The sequence below is a fragment of the Gavia stellata genome, chromosome 5, assembly GCF_030936135.1.
Source record: "Gavia stellata isolate bGavSte3 chromosome 5, bGavSte3.hap2, whole genome shotgun sequence".
Classification (NCBI taxonomy): Eukaryota; Metazoa; Chordata; class Aves; order Gaviiformes; family Gaviidae; genus Gavia; species Gavia stellata.
The window spans coordinates 31603771-31625837 of NC_082598.1; the positions used below are offsets into that span (position 1 = coordinate 31603771).

A 22067-nucleotide genomic window follows, 5' to 3' on the forward strand; every position below is an offset into this window, starting at 1 on the left:
GCTTGGGAAAAAAATACACTGAACGCCTTCAAAGTCGAATCTCTGCAAGCTTATCTGAAGAAAGAATTGGGCCCATAATTATTTTTGCTCTGCTAGCACCACAAATCAGTGCTTCTTAAGTTAAATTTACACTTTTTCTGAGTTTATAAGCCTGCAGTATGTATTGGTTACTACAAGAACTAAACTGCCCGAAATCCATCTTTATGATTGTTTCTAGGGAGAAGGAGCCAGGCAGAAATATAGAGAAGGTGAAGTAAATGAGGATTAAAGAATTAAAGGTAACTGGTATTCTGAAAAGCAGAGCAAAATTAGGTGCTATTGTGCATGACATAAGGATGCAATTTTCCAATACAATACATTTATAGCACATAGAATAGAGCTTTCATTAAGGATGGTCTTAATCTAAAGCTTCAAAGCTGAGTTTTTTTCCAACCATAAAGGTATCTAGTGTAATAATGGAAACTGTATTATGCACAGTACTTGGTGGAAACATTTCTAAAGTGTACACGTTCAAAAGTGACATTTCATGTTAAATTAACAAAAATTTGCACTAAATACCAATGGAGTGTTACTTTGCTTTAGCTTTGTTGCAGTCATTTCTGATGAAGTGTTGGAAATCTGTAAAAATAAAACCAAAACATTGCTACCAAGTTTAAAACAGCAAAAATGTTTTAAGAACCGAACAAACCACTATGTAGTATATTGTCTCAATTTTTTGTAACTTATACACACAAAATACCATTTCTTCTGACAAGGTTATATATGATTAACCTCTATGTTCATATAGTAATGTATAAAAACTATAAGATGTATAATTGTGGGTACTTGTTGTGTACTTTTTTAATTTTTCAAATGTTTTAAAGTGCAATTGTTTATTATACTAATGTCATTTTAATTCTTATTAAACTATAACCCAGTCAAAATTATTTAATCAGTGATGTATGTACTCTATGTTTCCTTTTGCTAACAGTGTAGTTCAGGTTTGCTTTATAAACAGAACTTTTTACAGTGTTACAAGTGTCTTGCCTATGCATTTCTGCTAATGATAAAATGGAGGAACCAGACATGATGAAGCAATATAGCCAGTGCAACTTCCACTTTACATTTTAATTCAAGATGTTAGAATTCAAAGTAGGTGGCTCATCAGAGAGAGTGAGAGAATAGTTTCTACTATAATTCTTTCAGAAGACTCATGATCAGGAAGATGCTGTCAGTTAAGTGTACTTTTGTCACTGCAAATACTTGATTTGCATTACTAAGACCACTGGTAATTCCTTTTAAGGCATTAAAGACAACCAAAACCAATTTACACAACCTTTTGTTAATAGTTCTATCTAGAGACAGTGTAGAGAGCATTCATTCAAATACCTTAAAAAATGATTTGACAATGGTTGATCTGAGCAGTACACACTTCATCTTGGAACTCATACTGTACCTGTCATTGAAATTTAATAAATACGTAAGTATATTCTTCACTTTAGAATACAAGAAGTAACTCCTACTGACTTCAATGGAGTTTAAGTATATGCTTGGCTGAATTGAAGCCAAGGAAGGCCTAGGCTCATAAAAGATGAACTATTCAGTTTATACAAACTATAGTAAACAGGTCACTAGTACCAGGTATGTGCAATGCAGGCTATGTCTTCAGAAATCAAGTTAAAAGTTAGATTCAAAAAAGGACTTGGATTACCTTGCCACGGCATAGAAACCTCATCAGCCTAGACAAACACCAGTCTGATTCATGGAAAAGCCAGGCACAGGCTAGGAAGGAATCTCAGGGCACAGACTAGGCTGGACTCAAGAGAGGAATACATTCCTCCCTCAGGCAGACAAGCATGTTATTCCAAGCTGCAGAGTATGGCACCTTACCACAGTTTCTCCCAATCCTGCAAGTGTTTGAAGCCAAACTACTGACTTTCATTTTCTTACTACACAGGTCAAAGCACAACATTCAAATTCAAACCATCTGAAACATGTCCTTTCATGAATCGGAGCTGGGAAATGAGGGAGGGACAGTGAAAATATTGGCTGGGTGCTGAGCAGCCATCCTCCTTCAATCAGTACAGCAAGTCAACAAACATCACTTTACCTACTCTCAACACTGCCTGGTGCAGAGAAGTCTTCCCAAGAAGTCTGCAAAGAGCACCTCTTGCCTACAGTAAAATAGGCAGAGAGGTAGACAACACCTGTGAGTTCTTAATTTACAAATGTAAACAATAAAAAGGAAGCAGCCTAACATCTTAGCTGTTCTTTTTTCCCTGTTATATACAAATCTAGGCAGTAAACATAATCATTTCTACAGCCAACAAGAAGCTTTGTTCCCCATACTATGGGGGAAGAGAAGACCTCTCCTGGAAGCTTATGTACTCCTTCTGCTGTTCCACTCTTGGCATTCAGGATCCACACTTTGCCATCTGTAGATACTGCTGCCAAGAGAATTTTGTTCTTTAAGTCATCACTTTGAAAAACAAATGGTGTTCCATATACACTTGAAGTGGCTTCAAATTTCCACAGTAAATTACCCTCCATGTTACAACAGTAGATAAAGCAATCATGGGAGCCAAAAAATATTTCTTGCTTAGTTAAAGTTGAGATGCATGGAGATGAGAACACCGGTCCATTAGTGGAAAACTGCCAAACCTACAGAAAGAACATAACCACCCATTATCAAAGGTTGTTCACATTATCAGTTTGACAGCAACTGTAATTTTTTAATAGACTAATTGTTGACAGGAGAGCATTGTATTTCAAGAGCAGACTAGATTTCAGTGAGGGCTGGTAACTACTTGTCAAATTACAAGTTAAGTTTTACACACAGGGTAAGTGATAAAAGACTCATAAAATAGATGTGCAAGAGTTACTGCCTTCTGTGAGGCCCACGTAAAGATGGCCAACTTGGGAAAAGAGTATTCTTGGGCTGTTTTACCACAATTAGTAATGAACTTTGAGAATTCTGTTAATGTACCGTTCTTTGCCAAAAAGGCAAATATTCCTTTTGTAATACAGATTTCCTCTGCTCGTGCTAATGATGTGCAGATCCCTCCTCAAGAGGGATCAGTTCTGCAGCACTGCTGCAAGCAGACAGAGAGCAGGGCATAGGCTAACACGTATTTTATATCATCAGAAAAGGTTTAGGAATTGCCTTGTATACTGCGTCTCAGGCAAACAAACAGAAAGCATCAGATGTTTTACACCAGATACAAACCACATTCATCTCTGACGAACTAAAATATTCTCATTTAATTCAACGTGACGCATACGTTGCCAGAATTATGATTTGGCATATCTCTGCTGTGATGTCAATATTTTTTGATAAATGCACAAACATTCCAAGAAACCTTTACTTCTAAACAGCCACCATCTTACCGAAGAGATGGCTTTAAACGTGCTTGAAAAACTCAAAAAACAAAACCATACCATTTCATTTGCTGGCATTACTCTTGACCATTTACTCTGGGTGTAAACTCTGAACTAGAAATTCTGTTACTGCATCAAGCAACTTGAGAGTTTGTGGTTTTGCCATGAACTGCATGGACTACCCTAGGCAAACAGTTTTTCTACCTTCTCCTCTCTATAACAATAAATAGACACTTCTATTTGGTTCACAAAAAGGACTATGTTAATCTTTAAACCTCAGAAAACAGTATTAATGAAACATCTTATTCAGGGTTTTGTGATGAACATAAAAAACCCAACAACAACATTTTTACCTTTTCTCCAGAATGAGTGTAACAATATAAGTTTCCATCCACACACCCAATACAAACGTACTTCTCGTTGCAGTGAGGTGAGGAGAAGAGTGGTTTTCCCAGGCAGCTTTTCCAAATCTTATTCCCTGTCACCTGTAAATGGCAGCATGGAATATCTAATGGTTAACACAACTACAAGAAGCTGCACAAACCAACCCTTCCTTCACAGCTTGACTTAGCCCTTAAGAATTGAGGGGCAGCTGGGGGGCCAGAAAAAGCAAAGAAAAGCAGTCTTATCCCATCCAGAATGTATACCAGAAGCACAACTAGTCTTCAAATCTTATTCCAACAAAATGTTTAGTGTTTTCCCTGGGATATTCAATACCCCTGTTCCACCCTTCTCTTCCTCCCCCCAGGCAAAATAATAATGATAATAATGTAGTAGTAGTTTTAATAAATGACAGATTCATTTTTTATTCCATTCCCAGCTTGTCAGTATGTGATGAGAACATCTTGAAAGCAAGTCATACTGATTATGTCATAAACTATAAATACTGTAGGAAATGCTGCAACCCACAATCTATGTTACAATAAGCTCCTAACGTAGCCTGCACATTCCTATTTTTATAAATAATCACTTGGAGTTACAGTTGGGTTTCTCAACTACCTGTTTACTCAGGATTACAGGAAAAAAAAAAACAAAACCCAAACTGTTTTTTCTTAACCACAGCCCACTAGAGCTGCAAAACCATACACTGGTCTTCTAACACTAGGTTGGGTATTACTGAGGAAACTTGTAGTGGGTGGGAGGTAAAGATGGTTAGGACTGATGCTCTGGGTTGTGTGAGTACAAAAACATGAACAGCTGCTCCAAGTGACTGTTCCTTTTATCAGGCAGGACCAGCTGTAAGGCAACAATGCCTCAGAAAACCATGAAATTGCTCCACATCCATCAAGAATGCCATTTCCCCAGTGCAGAGAACAGAATAGCAATCCAAGATCAAGGGGGACAGCTCTTTAAATGACTACGGGGAGGGAAACAGTAAGAGGAATGAAGGGGCTTCTTCCTCAATTCTGTTCTGATTTCAGTAAGTTCTGTGTATTTTTTTTTTTCTAATCTTACTGTCAAAGGGAGGGAGGGAAAAGAAAAATCTACAGACATGCATCTCACTAGTTTAACTGATAAGGTAGTGTATGGGAATGAAAAGACATTTATTCCAACTTTGGCCTACAGTCAGCATGTAAATTGAAGCAAGTCACTTCAGTTCTCTTTATCACCGGATAGCTTTCTGAAATACAGGAATTATTATGGTAATCTTGTGTATAATAATAAGACCCTCAAGTGAAAAATATCTTATGGTAACATATGATCATCTAGTTCCTTTCATCAGAAAAGTGATCTTAACTTCAGAAATGCATTTTGGTTTCATTTAAATTTGACATTGGGATCAAAGACAAGTAAGCAAAGGTACATACTGGGTTTACAGCCAATAATAGTCCTCCTAGTGTGGCAGCATAAAGATGATGTGGAAAAGAACTTAGACAAGGAGATGAAAACACAGCTCCACCTTCACAATGTAACTTCCATATACATGCCTTTTTCTGTAAGCAGAAGAAAAAAGATAAATAAAAAATATTTCAATTGGAGTTCATCATGTTTACAGAGACCTTTGAACGTCAAGATTTTTCAAACAGTGCATTTACTCAGCAAATACTAGTTAAGAAGTGAAGATATAATCTACATGCTGTTATAGCAACACATGCCATTGGCTACTTTCTCTTCCAGTAAATAAACGAAATTCAGCTAATGAAGAGGCAATATCTGCCCCTCTTATTTTCCATCTCCCATCATCTACTCTTTTAGAATGTAAGATTATCTCTCCACCATTAAGCCATAGCTTTAATTCTAGCTGGGCATCCTATTCTGAAACACCCACAGAGAATTTAATAACTAAGAAACTTAAGATTTGGTTTCAACCAGGACTAGTAGCACAAGAACCACAGCTGAGAATGTCACTAAAACTACTTAGTACCACATAATCCTAACCCCACTTCAAGCAGGCCTAACTATTTCAAAAGTGTAATTGTGGACTCCTGAGAATACTAACACCAGTGGAGCTTCATCTGGTGTACTACAAATAGGGTTTAAGTTGGATACTTATTATTCTATACATAAAAGTTAGTCAGTGTTCTTACATAAATATCCAAAGCATACACATGTTGGTCATGTGATCCAATATAGACTAGTCCACTGGAAGGGTCTACAACTGCAGAGCTTTTCACAGCATCTTCTGTGACAAAAGTCCAGTGTTTTTCTCCATCACTGCTTTGAAGCACATACACTAAGCCATCGTAACAGCCTGCGTGAAATAAAACAGAACAGTGAAAAAAAGGATAATGAGTATTCGTATTTATGGTGTGATTTATGCTGCTAGCTGCATCACTGCTGGAAAGAAATAAGATGACTCATGAGGTACAGTTTCAAAACATTTTCCAAAGCTTCTCCTCTTCTTTTAGCTCAAAGTCTTTGCTGATAGTTCATACATTCAAATGTGATTGTTCTGTGTGTTCTTTTCAGGTTAAATTTAGAGTATACTTATTTCACTGCCTTTCTATCAAATTTTACAGTAATACTATTAGAAGACACGGAGAGTTGCTAAAAAGGGAGAATAAGAATGTTTTTTAATTATCTCTTTCCCTAATTTTCCTTTCTGAAAACAAAGATGCTGAAAGAATAACGTCTGTACGTTTTGTAATGAAAACTGAAGTTCTAGAAACTCCTTCTGTTTTAATGAAACATTCAAATGTTGTTATCAGAGTAAATAGCAATCAAAACACTAGCAAAAAGATGATAACATTAGCTTTGCATAAAAAGCGTCACCACCTTGGCATCTGCGCTAGCCAGTGGTATATATGTATTAGCTGAAAAGATAACACTAAGATGAATAATGGCAACTCCATTGACAAGGGATATGACAAAACCAAAAAACTATCCAAACATGTTCTTTACATTTCCAAAAAGAAGAGTCAAATCAGATAATTAATCTCTGTGAAAAATAATCTGAGGCACCATGTACTAATTTTTACCTCTATCAATTTTTAAAGACATTTTAAGACTCTATCACCTTTCCATACTTTTAAAAAAAAAATGTAAAGTTCACACCTTAATCAACCACTAAAGAGACAAAGAGAAACCATACCCATTGACTATTCCTTAATAAGGCCTTATTAATAAATTGGCATATAATAAACCACAAGTGTATATGTTACATAAGCTCCATCACTGGTTATCATGAAACTTAAATTACTTCTTCCTTCCATTTCTATTTTACAGTAAGTTAGTTCTGAAGCAGATATGGAAGTTTAGGGCTAAGTGTAAATGGAGGACATTCAGAGGTAAGAAATAAGATTCTCTGTCTTGTATTTAGCAGAAAAAAATAATTTAACATGAAGGCTAAAACAAAAGACATACCAACAACAATGAAATTTCCACACTTAGATATGCAGGCAGAAGATTCAATACGATCTCCAAGCTTCTTCTCCCATTTTATTTCTCCCAAATCTAGATCAATCGCCTGCATTGCATGAGAGTGAGAGCCAACATATACAGATGCAGATACTTCTTCGTTAGATGGTATTATAACCAGTGGTGATGCATCAACACATTTTCTTGTATTTGACTTCCATCTTATACATAATGCCAACTCTGCTGTTGTTACATGACTACATTCTGCATGGATCTGCTGTACAGAGCAACAGTCTGTTTTATTTGCCTTGTTCCTAACTGTTGAAATTCTGTTCTCCATTTCATACCCTTGCACATGGCTTTTCATTATACTTGGAGTCACTAAATGCAGAAAGGATGGTTGCTGTAACAGTTCCACTCCTACCTGCTCTGTATTATGGGGTTGCATGAAAGACTTGGTGAAATTCATAGAAAAAAAATTATTTCCTCTGCTTAGTGCAATAAATGAAATTAACCCTGAAACAACCTCAAGTCCTCTTTCAGATTTCAGTTTAATATATTTTCCATTGAAGTCCTCTCCACTGTTCCCACTTGATTTTCTTTTCACAACATTGTCATAATTCATTAATTGGTCTTCATCTGGAAACAGAATTTTAAGTATATGTTTGTAAACCTCTTCAATTGAGCGGCTGAGAATAACTTCAAGGAGTCCAGGCACAGCTTTGCCTACTAACATCTCAATTTCATCATATAATCGTAGAGCCTTTAAGGAGTCTCCACCACTGTACAGAAATACCGCATCTTTAGAAATTCCGGTGGAATCACCTAGGAGACCCAGAACAGACTAGAGAAAAGAAGGAGGAAAGAGGTAACAGTCCATGGGTGTTACATCATGTCACACATATAAAAACTCAAGTTGGGTAAAATCCACCTGAATACCCAGAAATCCCACTAAAAATCAACAACTGAGGAAACTCACTACTCTGCAAAAAAATCACACAAAACATGTTAGCGCCAATAGAGGTAGTGATGGAACAAGAGTTGGGGAGGAACGGGAAAACAGGGAGATACTAGTACTGTACTACAAAATGTTTTGCTCAATTCCAATTCTGCAGTCTAAGATATTAAAGCAAATCATGCTGCATTTTTGTTGGCCGTTTTCAATCTCAATACCATTTATTAATGACAAATTTGCAGATAAAACATTGATGCCCTTTGATAAAATTGGTTTAGGTGCTTTATTTTATTAATAAAACTTATATAAACTGGTATCTTTCACTTCTGAATTATTTAAGTAACCTACTTATCTACCTACTTTTGAAGCTGTAACACCTTTAATTCATGAATGATTTTGGATTTGGCATTGTTACTACAACAAACAACAATTCCTATGTCTTCTCTCACCACACTCCCTGCTTGTTAAGTCTGGGCGTGAAGTCCAAATCCTCTGGTTTTGGAAGCCACTTTCTGCTGTCCATAATGGGTCTAGGGCACATCCCATCCCTTTGGGTTATCATTTCTATAGCCACCAATATGGTAAGTACCAGCACAGGCAACTTGTTTTACTGATTTCACTACATTTATTTGTTCAAGTCCTAGCCACAGCAAATCCCACTTTCAGGTGAAACTTGGAAGTCTATCTTTGGGGAAAAAAAAAAGTAATACTGTTTTGCATCACATTTCAGTACCTTGAAAAACAAGTCTTTAGCACAGAAATTTAGAAACAATACAAACAGACAGTCCAAGAGACAATTATGCAACTGTGCCATCTATTTAAATAAAAGACTTCTCAATTCATTACTATAGAAGTAAGAGACTCTACTAACACAGTAACTATTTTGTACAAAGTTTCCATGTCCCAGTTCCTTGTTTCCTTTAGGGGTACCTTCTTTGGCATGTGGAGCAGTATTCAAACAGCTACTGACAGGTTACGTCCTTCCTATGCTAATTGTTATACCTCATAGCCTGCAGTTTTATCTGATAGGGAAATATAAATGACTCCCTGTTGGCCACTGCAAAGCAACTATATTTAAGCACTAACTGAACAGAAAGAGCTGTACTGCTTAAATCTATAGGCAGCTAGAATGTTCTGGTTGCATTAGTCATACTTCTTAAAACTGTTTAATTCCTGACACATGTATAATGATCCACTTGCAAAGATAAAAAGGCAGCTCAAAATATTACCTTCCATAAATACTGCAATCTTTCCCACAATTCCTCTGCGCCACTCAGCTTACTGCCACGCCTTCTGGAGTTTAGATGGTTCTGGTAAATCTTGTTCAGTTCAGATATATCAACTTTGCCTTTGTAGAAAATAAAGTACGATTTTTTTCATTGCTCTTTTAGCATTTACACTTCCAAAACTTGCTCTGCCCAAATAGTCACTTTATTCTTGTACACACTTCCTTATTCATACTCAACTGCACCTGTGGTTTTTTTACCCAGTCAATCAACTACACAGAACCCAATAAGGGTTTTGAAAATTTACCCTAGCCTCCCACATAATCCCACCTTCAAGGCCTGATCATTCCCCAGCTGAAGTCAGGGTTCTGTTGCAGACTGCAACAGGAACGACTTAAGAAAAGAAATGTGCAGTGTTAATACTGAATTGATTTTACCACTACTCTTTGCCTCTCGAATGAAACATTATCAAGAACACCTAATACATGGTCATGATTTCCTACTAGGAGTTAGTTGTCTAATCTACATATTTAAAAAGCATGAATCAGGTACTGGATTTTGGTCAATAAAAAAATAAAATTTAAAAAAGGAACAGAGACCATTAAAAGAAGTGAGAAGGATACTTAATAGTTTCGTTTACCATGTGATGTTAAAGGCAAAGCTTTAATCGGTACAAACTCATCAGGGACTGCATGAGCTGGTAGATGTTTCTGGAGTTTTTTAAGTGTTTCTCTCTCTTCTAAATCATCTTTGGGTACAACAAACAGAATAAGTTTCTCCTGCTGATACCAGGTCACTGCACAAGCTTCTACCTGACAAAGATCTTCAGCAGCCTGTAATTAAAAAATATTAGTCTTGCTTTGAAATGCAGTTCAATAGAGTAAAAGGAGTAAAACCCACTAATTAAAAAAGTACACATTTAAAATTTGTACTTGTCTCGCATTCCTACATAACATCCTATAAAATACCTTCTCTTGTAGCTGAAGTTTGTACTGTTTCACATAAAAATGAACTCCTCAGAGATATATGTATTATTTGCCTAAATGCCATGAATGAGATACAATCCATAAGTCTGACATTCAACCTTGTAGAACAATCACTATACAAGCATTGCAACGCATTGCTCAGTATTTTTCAGGTGTTTATACAGTCCTCAATTCAGTTGGAAGAAACCATACAATAAAACAGACTTCCAACAACTCAGAACCAAACTCCTCCCTAAATTATGTGACTAAGTTTCTGATAATACACCCTCCCAACTTCTTTTAGACTACTCATTTTCAGATGACTTTTAGGAAATACCCATTTCTGATGATAATGACGTGTTCCTTATCCCTGATCTTTTATACTGGCACTCTACCCACTAGATATTATATTACCTGCTGCAAACATTCAATATTAAAACGTTTGCCATGACGTTTAATCTGATTGTCTTTCCGACCCAAGAAAAACAACTTCGCATTCTGCACTCTTACAAAATCCCCTGTTTCTCTCATTGTACCCAGGGGTACAGTTATTTCATCATCAAGAAAGCAGATTCGTTCTTCACCACCTACACAAGAAAAGATTGTGGTCATATATATTAAATGGCTAACTGTAAATGAAAATTATAAAGAGTATTTTATCAAATTCTCCTCAACTCTAACAAGCATTATAAGAAGTACTAAAAGATTATTATCAATATCTAAACTTCTGCAATGTACAAATTGGGCTATGCAGTTAATTCAGTTAAAACACAGAAATTAATTCAACTGAGAATGCCAAAATACAAGCAGGAAAAAAAGTCAATATAATGAAAGCACAGCCCACAGAAAAAAATATGGTAATTTCCTGTTCATCATTCCAACAACCTAAAATACTATCAAAAGTTTCTCAGCCCAATGGGAACTTAAAATGCTGTATTAATCTGTGTATCAGAGGCAGACACCAAGTAAAATAATCAACGTATTATTAAAACTCAATCAATTTCTAAGAAAAGTATCTTAAAAGAATAAGAAATATCAAATGACCTATGAATATTTGTCCCTCGCCTTCTACAACTGCAGAACCGTTGGTATCTCTGACTTCAACTTTTGTTCCAAGGAGCGGTGATCCCAAAGGTATAGGGAAATCAGTTCTAAATACATTAAAGAGAGAAATAGTAAAAACCTTTCCCTTCTGAACACAAAGCAACTGTTCCAGAAATGAGCTAGCATACAGTCTTTTAAAGGATTGGTATTAGAGCAAAAGTAGATGCTTCGGGCTTCTCTCTACAAATGTTTCTTCTTTAAAAACACCTCAATTTGTTCAAAATTCAAACCCTCATCAATGTCCATGGGTTTCATTATCACATACTAAAACCCAAAGAATGATAGAAAAATAAGGCCTGAATGGACCCTGAAATACCCTCAGAGTACCCTGAGAGTTTCAGACAGTTTTTAAGTCCCCCAGGTTGAAACTCCCATCAAGTTCAACCAATTTAAACACATGTAACTGCTTTCTAATTAATTCTTTCCCTGTCCTACCTAGTTTGAGCTTTTATTCTATTTTATTACTGATGTTGTGGCACAAGTACAGTTGACTCTTTCAGAAAAGACTGAAATAAAAGAAACTGTGATTTCAATGTCATGTATCTATTATAGATGACTTCTATTGAGCTGCAGACCAACTCCTTCCTTTCCCTTCACTCTCTAGCCTCTTCAAGCACTTGCAGAACATCATTTATTGAATATATTTCTGAGTGGGAGTAGTATATTTTCTTCAGTAAAGCAAAATTTAAAAAACAAAGTAACTTTAAACAACTTTGGTAATACATGAAGTTAGGCATGGGTTCCAGTTCAATTTCTATCATAAACTATCATATTTTAACCTAGCTCCTCTTATTTAGGCTGTTGAAACTTCTCCTTTTCTCCGATCAGACAATGAATTCTTTATCTCCAGTTGACCAAAAAGCAGTCAAATTTTGTAAAATGTGTATTTCTGCCAAGGGAGAATCTTCTCCTCCTTTTCCTTCCTCTGGTCAACTTCAAAATAGAATTACTTGACAAACAGGTATGAGAAAGCATCCCAGATATTCAATGTGTCTGCTCCATACTATGCGGAAGTCCCAACGCAAAGACAAAACCAAAAAATGAATAGAATTTAACACTGCCAAACCAACCCCAAGATTCCTACATATACCATAGAACAGCAAAAATAAAAGACAAACAACACGTCATTTGGACGTTATTATTAAGAGACTAGGGATTAGACATTTAATTCTGCCAAACTTAGCTAAAAGACAGAGGGGTGCAGACCACTAAGGCACTAACTTTGTGCTGATTTTTTTCATTTTCTAGCATCCTCTAGAAACTCTGCCAGTTTTCATCATTCAGCTAGCAAAAATAAAAGCCCACTGTACTCCAACTGTCCCACCAATACTAAGAAACAAAGAAGACATAAAATGGCCTGTCCTGGTTTTGTTGTATCTGGGGCTGCTTACTGCAAAGGAACCCTCTTTTGCTTTGCAATGAGGCGTAGAGGGAACAGGCTCTCAGGTGAAGGTTGGGAGACAACAGTCAGAGACTATAAAAACTTCCGTCATTCTAACTGCACCTCAGTTAGGACTGTAGAACACCACATGGTCTCCGGAGCACAGAAACTTTTGAGTAGAAAAAACAGTTTCACTAAGGAGAAAGTAATGTTTGAACTCAGAGAAACCAAAATGAAAATTATTTTTGCATGATAATTTAGTAACACTTTATGACCATCCACCATTTTTCAGTCTTCAAGGGTTTAAGTACCAGGTTAATAGATCGCATCATTTGTCCAAAACATCCCATTTCATAGCACATGTCTAACTCAAGTCACATGTATAATTATCATTCCAGGGAATAATTACACATTTCAGAAAGCAAATGAAACATTGAGCTAACTGGAAGTACCTTTCACAACCTTGACACTCCTGCAACTCTCTTTATAAAATACAATGAACAAAAAAAAGTCAGTAATTGAGTAAAAATGGCAGAGTGGCAAATGATGAAAAGAAGTACTTCTGGAAGTCCAAGTAAAATTACTGTGAGACCCTGGGTGAGCCACTTTGGACAAATTTCTGTCATCCATACTAGTCAAGTAATATCAGTGGGATCATTTGCTGAATAGTGTATTATCCAATATTAGAAAAAAGACCAGTACCTAGTCTCCACTTAATCGATTATTTGTGGAGTTTTAAAAACCGTAGGCAAAAGCATGGTACATGTATACCTACTGACTAAATTTAAAAGTAATCTTTGAGCATTTTTGCTTAAAATAACTAAATCTCAGAAGAAACATTCTGAACTTGATAGAGCTAAACCACGAGTATATCTTTGTTCTGAGGCTATGATTAAGAGATACAGAGCCCCATTTCTTTACTCTCAAGACAGCTGTGTTAGGTTTCTACTCTTTGAACGTGCAAGATCTCACTGGCAAAGCCTCATGATGAGCAAGAGTATGGCTAACTGATGTTACTAGCAAATTAGGTAGGAGCCGTTTGCCTGCCGAAGTGCAACACTGATTCAATACTGCCACATATTCAGAGACAGTACACCCTAGACTAGGCTAGTCCAGGTTCAGCATGTGGAATCACAGGCTGGAACGAGGAAGAGGTCTAGATACAGAGATGACTAAAACAGAGACCATCAAAACACGTTATGTGAAACTTAACAGGTCGACAAGTACACAGAATTTCAGACTGCAGTTCTGTTGTTCAAGAATCACTCATCAACAACTTTTACTTGAGGGGGGTGTATTAGAGCAAGAGAAAATAGATTAGTCTATTTCTACATAAAAACCAAATGTAACTTCTACCAGCATAAAGACTCATGAGGACTCAGTAGCCCTGGGAACATGAGACCAAGGTTCTATTTCTAGTGATTTTCATCATTCACATGCCAAGCCATGAAAACAGTGAATTTTCCTACCTAAAATCAGCACTAAAAACCTCTTCAGGCACCTTGTAGCAAGTGGCCCAGCTTGACACTTCAGTAATACCATACAGATTAAAAATACTTGTTTTGTTCTCCTTGTGCTTCCAACTTTTCAAGAGATTGAGTACAGGAAATGCTTCACCACCAAGGGCTAAGACACGAAGTGAAGTATTTGCAGACAACACTGTTGATTTAATAATGTGAGCTCCAAACCTTCTGAGAAGTGTTGGTGTTGCCTGAATGATACATATTTAAAAAAAAAAAAAAATTAGAAAAAGATCTGTTGTATTTTTTCACTATGTGTGTACACTCTTCCTGCTTTATCATATCTACTGCACAGCTATATTGTGGATGTACTTAACAATCATCTACATATAGCAGGTACCATCAACCATCATATACTAGTACAGATCACGCTGGTGTTTTACGAGATTTTGTTTCTTATGTGAAGCCTTTAATGAGTACTATCAGCACCAATCTATGTTCTTTTGCAAGGTTTCTTCTTTACTTAGATGCATTATGGGTTCCCTGTGGTGTCTCAGCTATTACCTAAAGTGTGTGCACATTAGTTCTTATGCTAATTACTTTGAAACAGAAAGCAGCAAACACAGTATTCTCTTGATGTTACTGTTTGAGCTTTTTTCCCTTCGTTCCAGCATGTTACAGCTAAAATATAGCCTATACATCTGATTAACCTGCATTTAGAACATTTAAAGACCTTTCCATAACACTAAAAAATCCTAGGATGCCATATTCTGGGTTGTTCCCGATTTGTGTAACTATAACAGTTTACAAAGATTAGTTTTTCTGAAAGCTTTCACATTACACTCTAAAATGAGCAGGGGAAAAAGAAAACTATTGGTGATGCAGAGCCCCTTCACCAAAGGGAAAAACAACAAATCATTTTAACAGACACACTTCACTCTCATTCTTGCCTACTTTTTCTAGTAAAGAGGACTGGAAAATTCATGGAGTTATTTCTTACCAGGTTATTTTCTTCTAGTAATATATGAAGACCATAACTTTTCAACTGATCATTTTAACTTTAGTGAATTATAGTGAAGAAAAAAGGGGGAAAAAATTACTCTTCCCCTCCCTCATAGTAACTTTTCAGATTTCTCAAGTATGTTCAAGCAAGTCAAGAGGAGAAGGAATTTTCTTGCTATAATTTAAGAAACATCATAAAACTATTCATCATCAGTTAAGCTATAAGGAGAACATTTTTGTCATTAATTCAGCTGAGAAGCCCTTCCTTCACTGATAAAGGCAGTGATCAAAAAAATCGCAAAATCAAACTTTTCTTGGAAGGACATCTCAAATATCTTAATTCATCAGATTTCGCCTTTCTCTATTAATGCTTTACATGCTTAAAAAAATACATATCTTAAAGAGTCTTAAAAAACATACTTAAAAAATCCTGCTAATAAAGATTAGTATCTCTGAGATTTTTTTCTAAAAGCAAGTGAGCTAAACTGATGAAGAAACTTGTGTATCGTAGGAAAATCTACACCGTCGAGATTTATAGCAATCATAATAAATAAAAATAAGAGCAGAGAATAAAATTACAAAATATTTATAACTAGTGGATTTTTTTCTGCTGTGGAATCTTCAGCTAACTACTCAAGTAATCTTAAATTTATACCCCACAGTCTCAACTACTACCAATCCTCCAAACGAAAAGGAAATTGCAGCATTTCTATGAGTGCAAATACTTCAGAATTACATTCATGACAAAGCAAGGCTTAGGGGTTGATTTATCACAAATAATAGACTAATCAGACCACACTCATTTTGTTCAAAGTCAGTTACAAGTGAGATCTATTTCTAGCAACTCTTCCCCCCACACCTGATTTAAGTTTCTATATTCAATTAACAGTTTTACAAAATTCCTCGTTACAGTACAAGGCAAGGGCTAGGCTTACTTAGCTATCCTGGATGCTCATAACTTCAAGTACATTTTCCAAAAATGAACTTTGAAATTATGAAAATTGAGATAATATAGGAGATGATCTATTCCAAAATATAAGAGGCACATGAAGCCTCATTTAAGCAGGTGGCCTGAAAACATAAGTGTTGCTGTGGAATCAATTATTCTCCTGCTCTCATTATTGTAAAAACGACAAACATTTTATTACCCTATAAATGGCACTAGTTTAGTTGTTGTATTTTTAGCATAGAGACTACCGTTAAAACTGAAAAGTTGTTTATGAGGACAGGCTCTAAGATCAAGCCCACTAAAAAGTGCTAAAATGGTCTGTAACAGATTACTCCATTACCAGATTCTTCAGAACTAACTGCTTAATTAACAGAATAAATTAATTCTTAAGAATTAATGGTTTCTTACGATGAATGTTGGTTTTATCTTTAGTTCATTGTCTTCTGCCACAATATGTTTGAGGCTTCAATCAAATGGTAATTTTCTAAACAGCTAACACTCTATAGCAAAAAGGATAGCATGAGCTATGCTTTCAAGGAAGAATGCTCCTACTCTATTATCCTTAGCATCTAGACTGATGAAAAGTAGTACACATTAGCAAAGGTGAGAAGCAAGACACTGAAGACACTTATCTTGGGTGTTACCCACCTGCAACACTGTCACACGGTGATGATGAAATAGAGCAGCAGACAGCTCCACCGGCATCATTTTAATAGTGTTTGGTACTACAAGAATAGAGGCTCCACTTGTCAGAGCAATGAACAATTCAACCACGGATGGGTCAAATGTTAGAGGAGAAGCCAGGAATAGCGTATCATCCTGTGTGATCTCAAATATGGATCTAAAATAAGAAAGCTAGGAATTACAAACCTGATGCATGTTTCCGTCTTCCAAACTGGAAGAGCAACAAGAAAGAAACGCGTTTTAGCAAAGCTATGGTCCTAAGGGCTGCTCTGAATATACAGCCATATGCAGGCCAGACAATTTGAGCAAGAGCTTCTGCCTCAAGACTGTAACTATTGATTAAACTAATGAGGCCCTTTACAAAGATATCCACCACATTACACACCTGTACAGTACATTGAAGGGCATATTTCAACTAATGGAGGAAAAGAAAGAAGAAAAAAAAAAGAGAGAAGGAAAAAAAAAAGAGAGAAGAAAGAAAAAAAAGAGAGAAGAAGAAAAAAAGAGAGAAGAAGGAAAAAAAAAGAGAGAAGAAGGAAAAAAAACAGCGAAGAAGAGTTGGTATTTTCCATAATAGGTTTTTTCCGAAAGTATTAAATGAAACAGAAAGAAACCCAGTTAGCCTAAAAAGGAATTAGGACTTAAAAACTACAGAAATATAACTGTGAATGAATAATTAACTTTGTTATCTATTTCTTCTAAGCCACAAGCCAGAATACAATACTTACAGGAACAGCATATTATTTGAAGTACACCCCTCAAAAATTCAGGTAAAGCACCATTCGAACATTAAAAATAACATTTAGAGAAACAAAATTTTATACAATACTGTTTAGAAACAATAGAAACAAACACAAAGAAATCTGAAAAGGCAGGGAAGGAGGCAGAAGCGAAGGAGCGTTAGCAAAAACCCGATCTACGCTCATCTGAGGTATTAAAAGTCCCTAAATGTCAAATTTGTAAAAGCACTTAAAAGGAAAACTGGAAACCACACTTACTTAAGATGCTGAATATTTGGCACTATACATTTATGAGGCACTCTGACTATTTTGGGGATCCCTGTAGTTCCTGATGTATGCAAGACGTATGCTAAAGAGTATTTCTGGCCAACGTCCATGTATCCTCCTTCTGATGTTTTTACTTCTGTTTGATCTGGGCAAACGGTATATCCTGGCTGCGAGTTACCCATAGCTTTGAAAGGCTCATATTTATTTTTCACATAGTCTACTTGTGAATTTAAATCAGCGTTGCTCGAGCTCATTTGGAAGAGACTTAAACCAATATGTTCTATTGTGGAAGAACTGTGGTAAAACCAACCAACATGGGACATCCGGAATTTCTGTAAGAGAAAATAAACAATTTAAACAGTAGAACTCAGGACGCACTGTTATTGTTCTACTGTATGCAATGAAATATGAAACAGCGTTTCATACAAATAAGCTGTGATTTTTCATCTCTCTACTTTTGGAGGACACACATCAGACAGTTTAAGCTCATGTATTTTTATATATTAAGTATGAGTGAACACAGACTTTATAAATGAGGAATAAACAATTCTCTGAGCAAATAATGAAAAGAAAGGGAAAATATACAAAAGACTTCTGAATTCTGCAGAAGACAAAGAACTCTGAACTGTAACTAGATGGCCCAATCTTGTCTATTCCTTTTGCAATGACTGAGGGTACAAGATTTGGGAGGAGTTGAACAAAGGGAAATCAAAGAATTAAATGCAGAAGTTATTTTCAACTATTGCAAAGACTTCCAACTCTCAACCTTGACATATGGAGAAACAAGTCTGGAAAAGTCTTCCAACGCCAGTGCCCTACAAGCTTGCCTGGACAACACTATAATAGGAAAGTAGGCAAATTTTTTTTAACAGGGGGAGAAGCACTTTGTACTTCTAGTTTTAAAGATGTTATTTTCTGAATGAGAAAGACAACCTCTTGACATGAAGAAACAAAACGACTCCACCCAAGTTTATTAAAACAGAATACAATCTGAATAGCTACACATTTCTAAATTGTCCTTTAATGCTTCCTGTAGAAGCCTGAACACTTACATCTATTTTGTCATTCTCAACAAGAATATATTGAAGATTGCTTTTCTTCATGAAGTAAGCAGATAACATTGGTGGTGCATCTGGATCAATAGCAGAATAGGCAGCTGGAACTTGAAGGATTCTAGCAAGACAAAAATGTTTTAAATGTATTGAAAAAAAATAAGAAAATCCTCTTAAATCTCACTAACATTTCTTTGATGCTGCAATTAGTTCCCAGAGCCAGAAAATATAGTCATAATATGACTTTTGAAGTTTTTGTTAGAAATAAAATAGGAAACAAATTATAATCAGTGTTGCCTTTTGGTATTTTACAGCAAGGAGAAAGATTAAAAGCTACATGAAAACATTCCAAATCCTTCCTGGCCAAGCAGGTTGGTGATGACAAAGGTATCCCTGACATCAACAGCACCACGTTTTAAAAGCTTCTGCTATTGACTAGGAACAGAAATGTAAACTTTTCATTTATACATATACAACATGTATAAACATTTTTTAAAAAAACACCAAAAGTCTGCATACTGAAAACACTTTTTGTTCTCACTAGTCTAAAGAATCCAGCGTAAGAAAATCTGAGCACGTACTGGAATTTCTTCCCTAATAAACAAAGAGAGGAACGCTAAGTATCATCCTGCGCTCGGCGTGCTTTACGTTGTACTGCTTCCTCAACAGTTGCTCACTACCATCCCCCCCTCTAGTGGCTCCATTTGGTAAAGACAAGCACTTGAATGTCTTAACGCCACAAAAAGCCAAGACGAGTAAGTGGTGAACAGTTCCCATAAATCTTCACATTTCTTCTAAGGCTGGGTTCTCAAGTACGATTAGTTATATTTCCTCTTTCTGCAAGTGATTTATCCCTGCAGTAACGATGAGATCCAGAATGAAGACTTGGATACCGCAGCATTCTGCATACTTTAACAGCCACTGGAATCAGCAAGCACCTAAGCCTGCCCTGCTTCATATATAGCAGCGACAGCTGTAAGACTCAAAACACCCCAGTAGCTCCCAGTCAAAAGAAAACTGTGTTGCTGCTCAGTTCATATGGACATAAGATAAATCAGGTTGGAAGGCACCTCAGAATGCCTAATCCAACCTCCTGCTCAAGCAGGGCCAGCTGTGAGACCAGACCAGGTTGTTCAGGACTTTATAAAGTCAGGTTGTGGAAACCTCCAGGGATGGTGCCTGCACAACTCTGGGCAACCTGCTCCACTGCTGGACTGCGGGAAAAGTGTTTCCTAATCAGTGAGAAAGCTCCTCAGTGCTTCTGGGAGGTTTACGATTACAGCACTCGCTCACTTCACTGAAATCTTTATAGTCAACTGCGATACAACTTGCGCTGTTGTGTATTTTGGGTGCAGTGTGACAACAGGCAAACACAGAGACAGATGATCCTCCTAAGAAGCGCAACTGCTGCTGTATACATCAGCTGAAAAAAATATGCTTTTGATGCTGCAATTCTATACCACATCAGAAATGGATATAAAAGATACATATATAAAGGATACAAACATTAGAATTCATGAACAGAAGCAGGATTTTCAAAATTGCTGAATTAACATGAGTGTTGAGATCACAAATATTTCCGTTTCCTAGCCATTAAATAATCAATGTCACTCTACTGCTGCATTGCTCATTACTTTTTTCTACAGTATTTGTAATGGAACTGTAACTGTATACTCATTTAGCTTAAAGCATGACATTTATTTTCAATGCTTATTTTTGCTAGCAAGAAAAGAATACATTAAAAAACCTGCATAATCATATTTATTCTGTTAGATCACCTCCATTTTTAAACAAGCACAACAAAGATACTAGTCATTAATTTTTAAAATTTCTATAAATATACTTAATCATACACTTTTAAGAAAATGGATATTGTTACATACACTTTAGACCAATGAACTTAAGATTCAAAACAACTTTAGCAGTGGCTTTTCAAAAGATTATAATACTGCCATTTTTTTTTCTTAAAGAATGCAAGACTCCAATGCCTCTTGACCATATTACTATGGTATTACTGCATTTTTGTTATTATTAAAAATATAAACAAACTGAAAATTTGCTTTTATAGACATGACCCTTAAAAAACCAACACAGATTGCAAGCATTCAAACCATTACCCTAAGATCCAAGAGGGTAAGTTTATTCCTGGGTAGCAGTAAAGGCCAATTTCACATTTTCCTTGCTGATCACAGTGCTTTCGAAGGAAAGCTGTTAATTCCATGGCAAGCTTAACCACCGTCCCATATGTGTAGAAAGTTGGAGGTTTGTCACTGCATTCATCAAACCAAACTGCTTTTCTATCAGAGTACAGGCCAGCTGCCTGATTCACCAGTTCCTGAAGAGTCATCTCAGCTGCATATCTGCAGTCCCCCTGAAAGATGAACAAGACTGCGTTGTCATCTCCTAACTTTTAGTACTTTAGTCAAAATATGTAAGTACACAAAACACTACCAAATAGAAAAAAAGGTCCTTGGCAGAAAACATGCAGCGTCACCACACCTTATATTGCATAAGTATAAAGCTTAATACTTTTATCGTTTACCATGGGTCTCATCCTAGGGCCCAGGATATTGACTAAGATTTCATTGCACAGAGGTAGTTTGTTCCTCACCTTTACACCTTTATTTTTAAAGCTGGGCACGACTGAATTAGTAACTTTATTAGCACAACTTAATTAACAGTTTTTTCTGTAATACAATTGTGAAATACGAATCTTTCCTTTGCCAGCAGAAAACCCAAGGCGTCGGTTGCCAAGGCCTTTAGGGTACTGCTCGTGCTGGTGCACCTCTCTGCCCAACGGGGCCCTCCCGTCACGCCCCTACCGGACGACCGAGCCGCGGACCTACGGGCTCCGGGCTGAGGCCAGGGTCAGGACTCCACAGCGGTCCCGAGCGAGGACAGGCGGCTCCCGCACACTCCCGCCACGCTCAAAGCCCCCCGTTTCCACACACGGCCTGGCCGCTCCCAGGGCGGGTGGCTGCGCCAAGAGCACCGCGGGACCTCTCCGGGACAGACGCTATCAGCACGGCCCCGCCGACCTTTGCCGCTGGCCCCAACGGCCGGGGCTCCGAGCAACGGCAACGGCTACGCCGCACGGGTCCCCACCTGAGGCAGCGCCGAGCTACAC

General features: G+C 36.9%; 1 protein-coding gene across 1 annotated transcript; it reads right to left on the reverse strand.

Annotated features, from left to right (window-relative positions):
• Window positions 1–1951: 1951 nt before the first annotated feature.
• Window positions 1952–21810, reverse strand: AASDH (aminoadipate-semialdehyde dehydrogenase). The gene is made up of 15 exons (XM_009822058.2): window positions 21787–21810; window positions 21058–21311; window positions 18941–19061; window positions 17880–18220; window positions 16846–17038; window positions 14256–14497; window positions 11346–11452; window positions 10716–10888; window positions 9977–10169; window positions 9340–9458; window positions 7162–7999; window positions 5886–6049; window positions 5166–5291; window positions 3711–3842; window positions 1952–2640 (listed from the first exon to the last, which is right to left on the reverse strand). The coding sequence occupies exons 2-15, from the start codon at window positions 21285–21287 to the stop codon at window positions 2233–2235; spliced, it is 3387 nt and encodes a 1128-aa protein (XP_009820360.2). The 5' UTR covers window positions 21288–21311; window positions 21787–21810; the 3' UTR covers window positions 1952–2232.
• Between the last annotated feature and the right edge of the window lie 257 nt (window positions 21811–22067).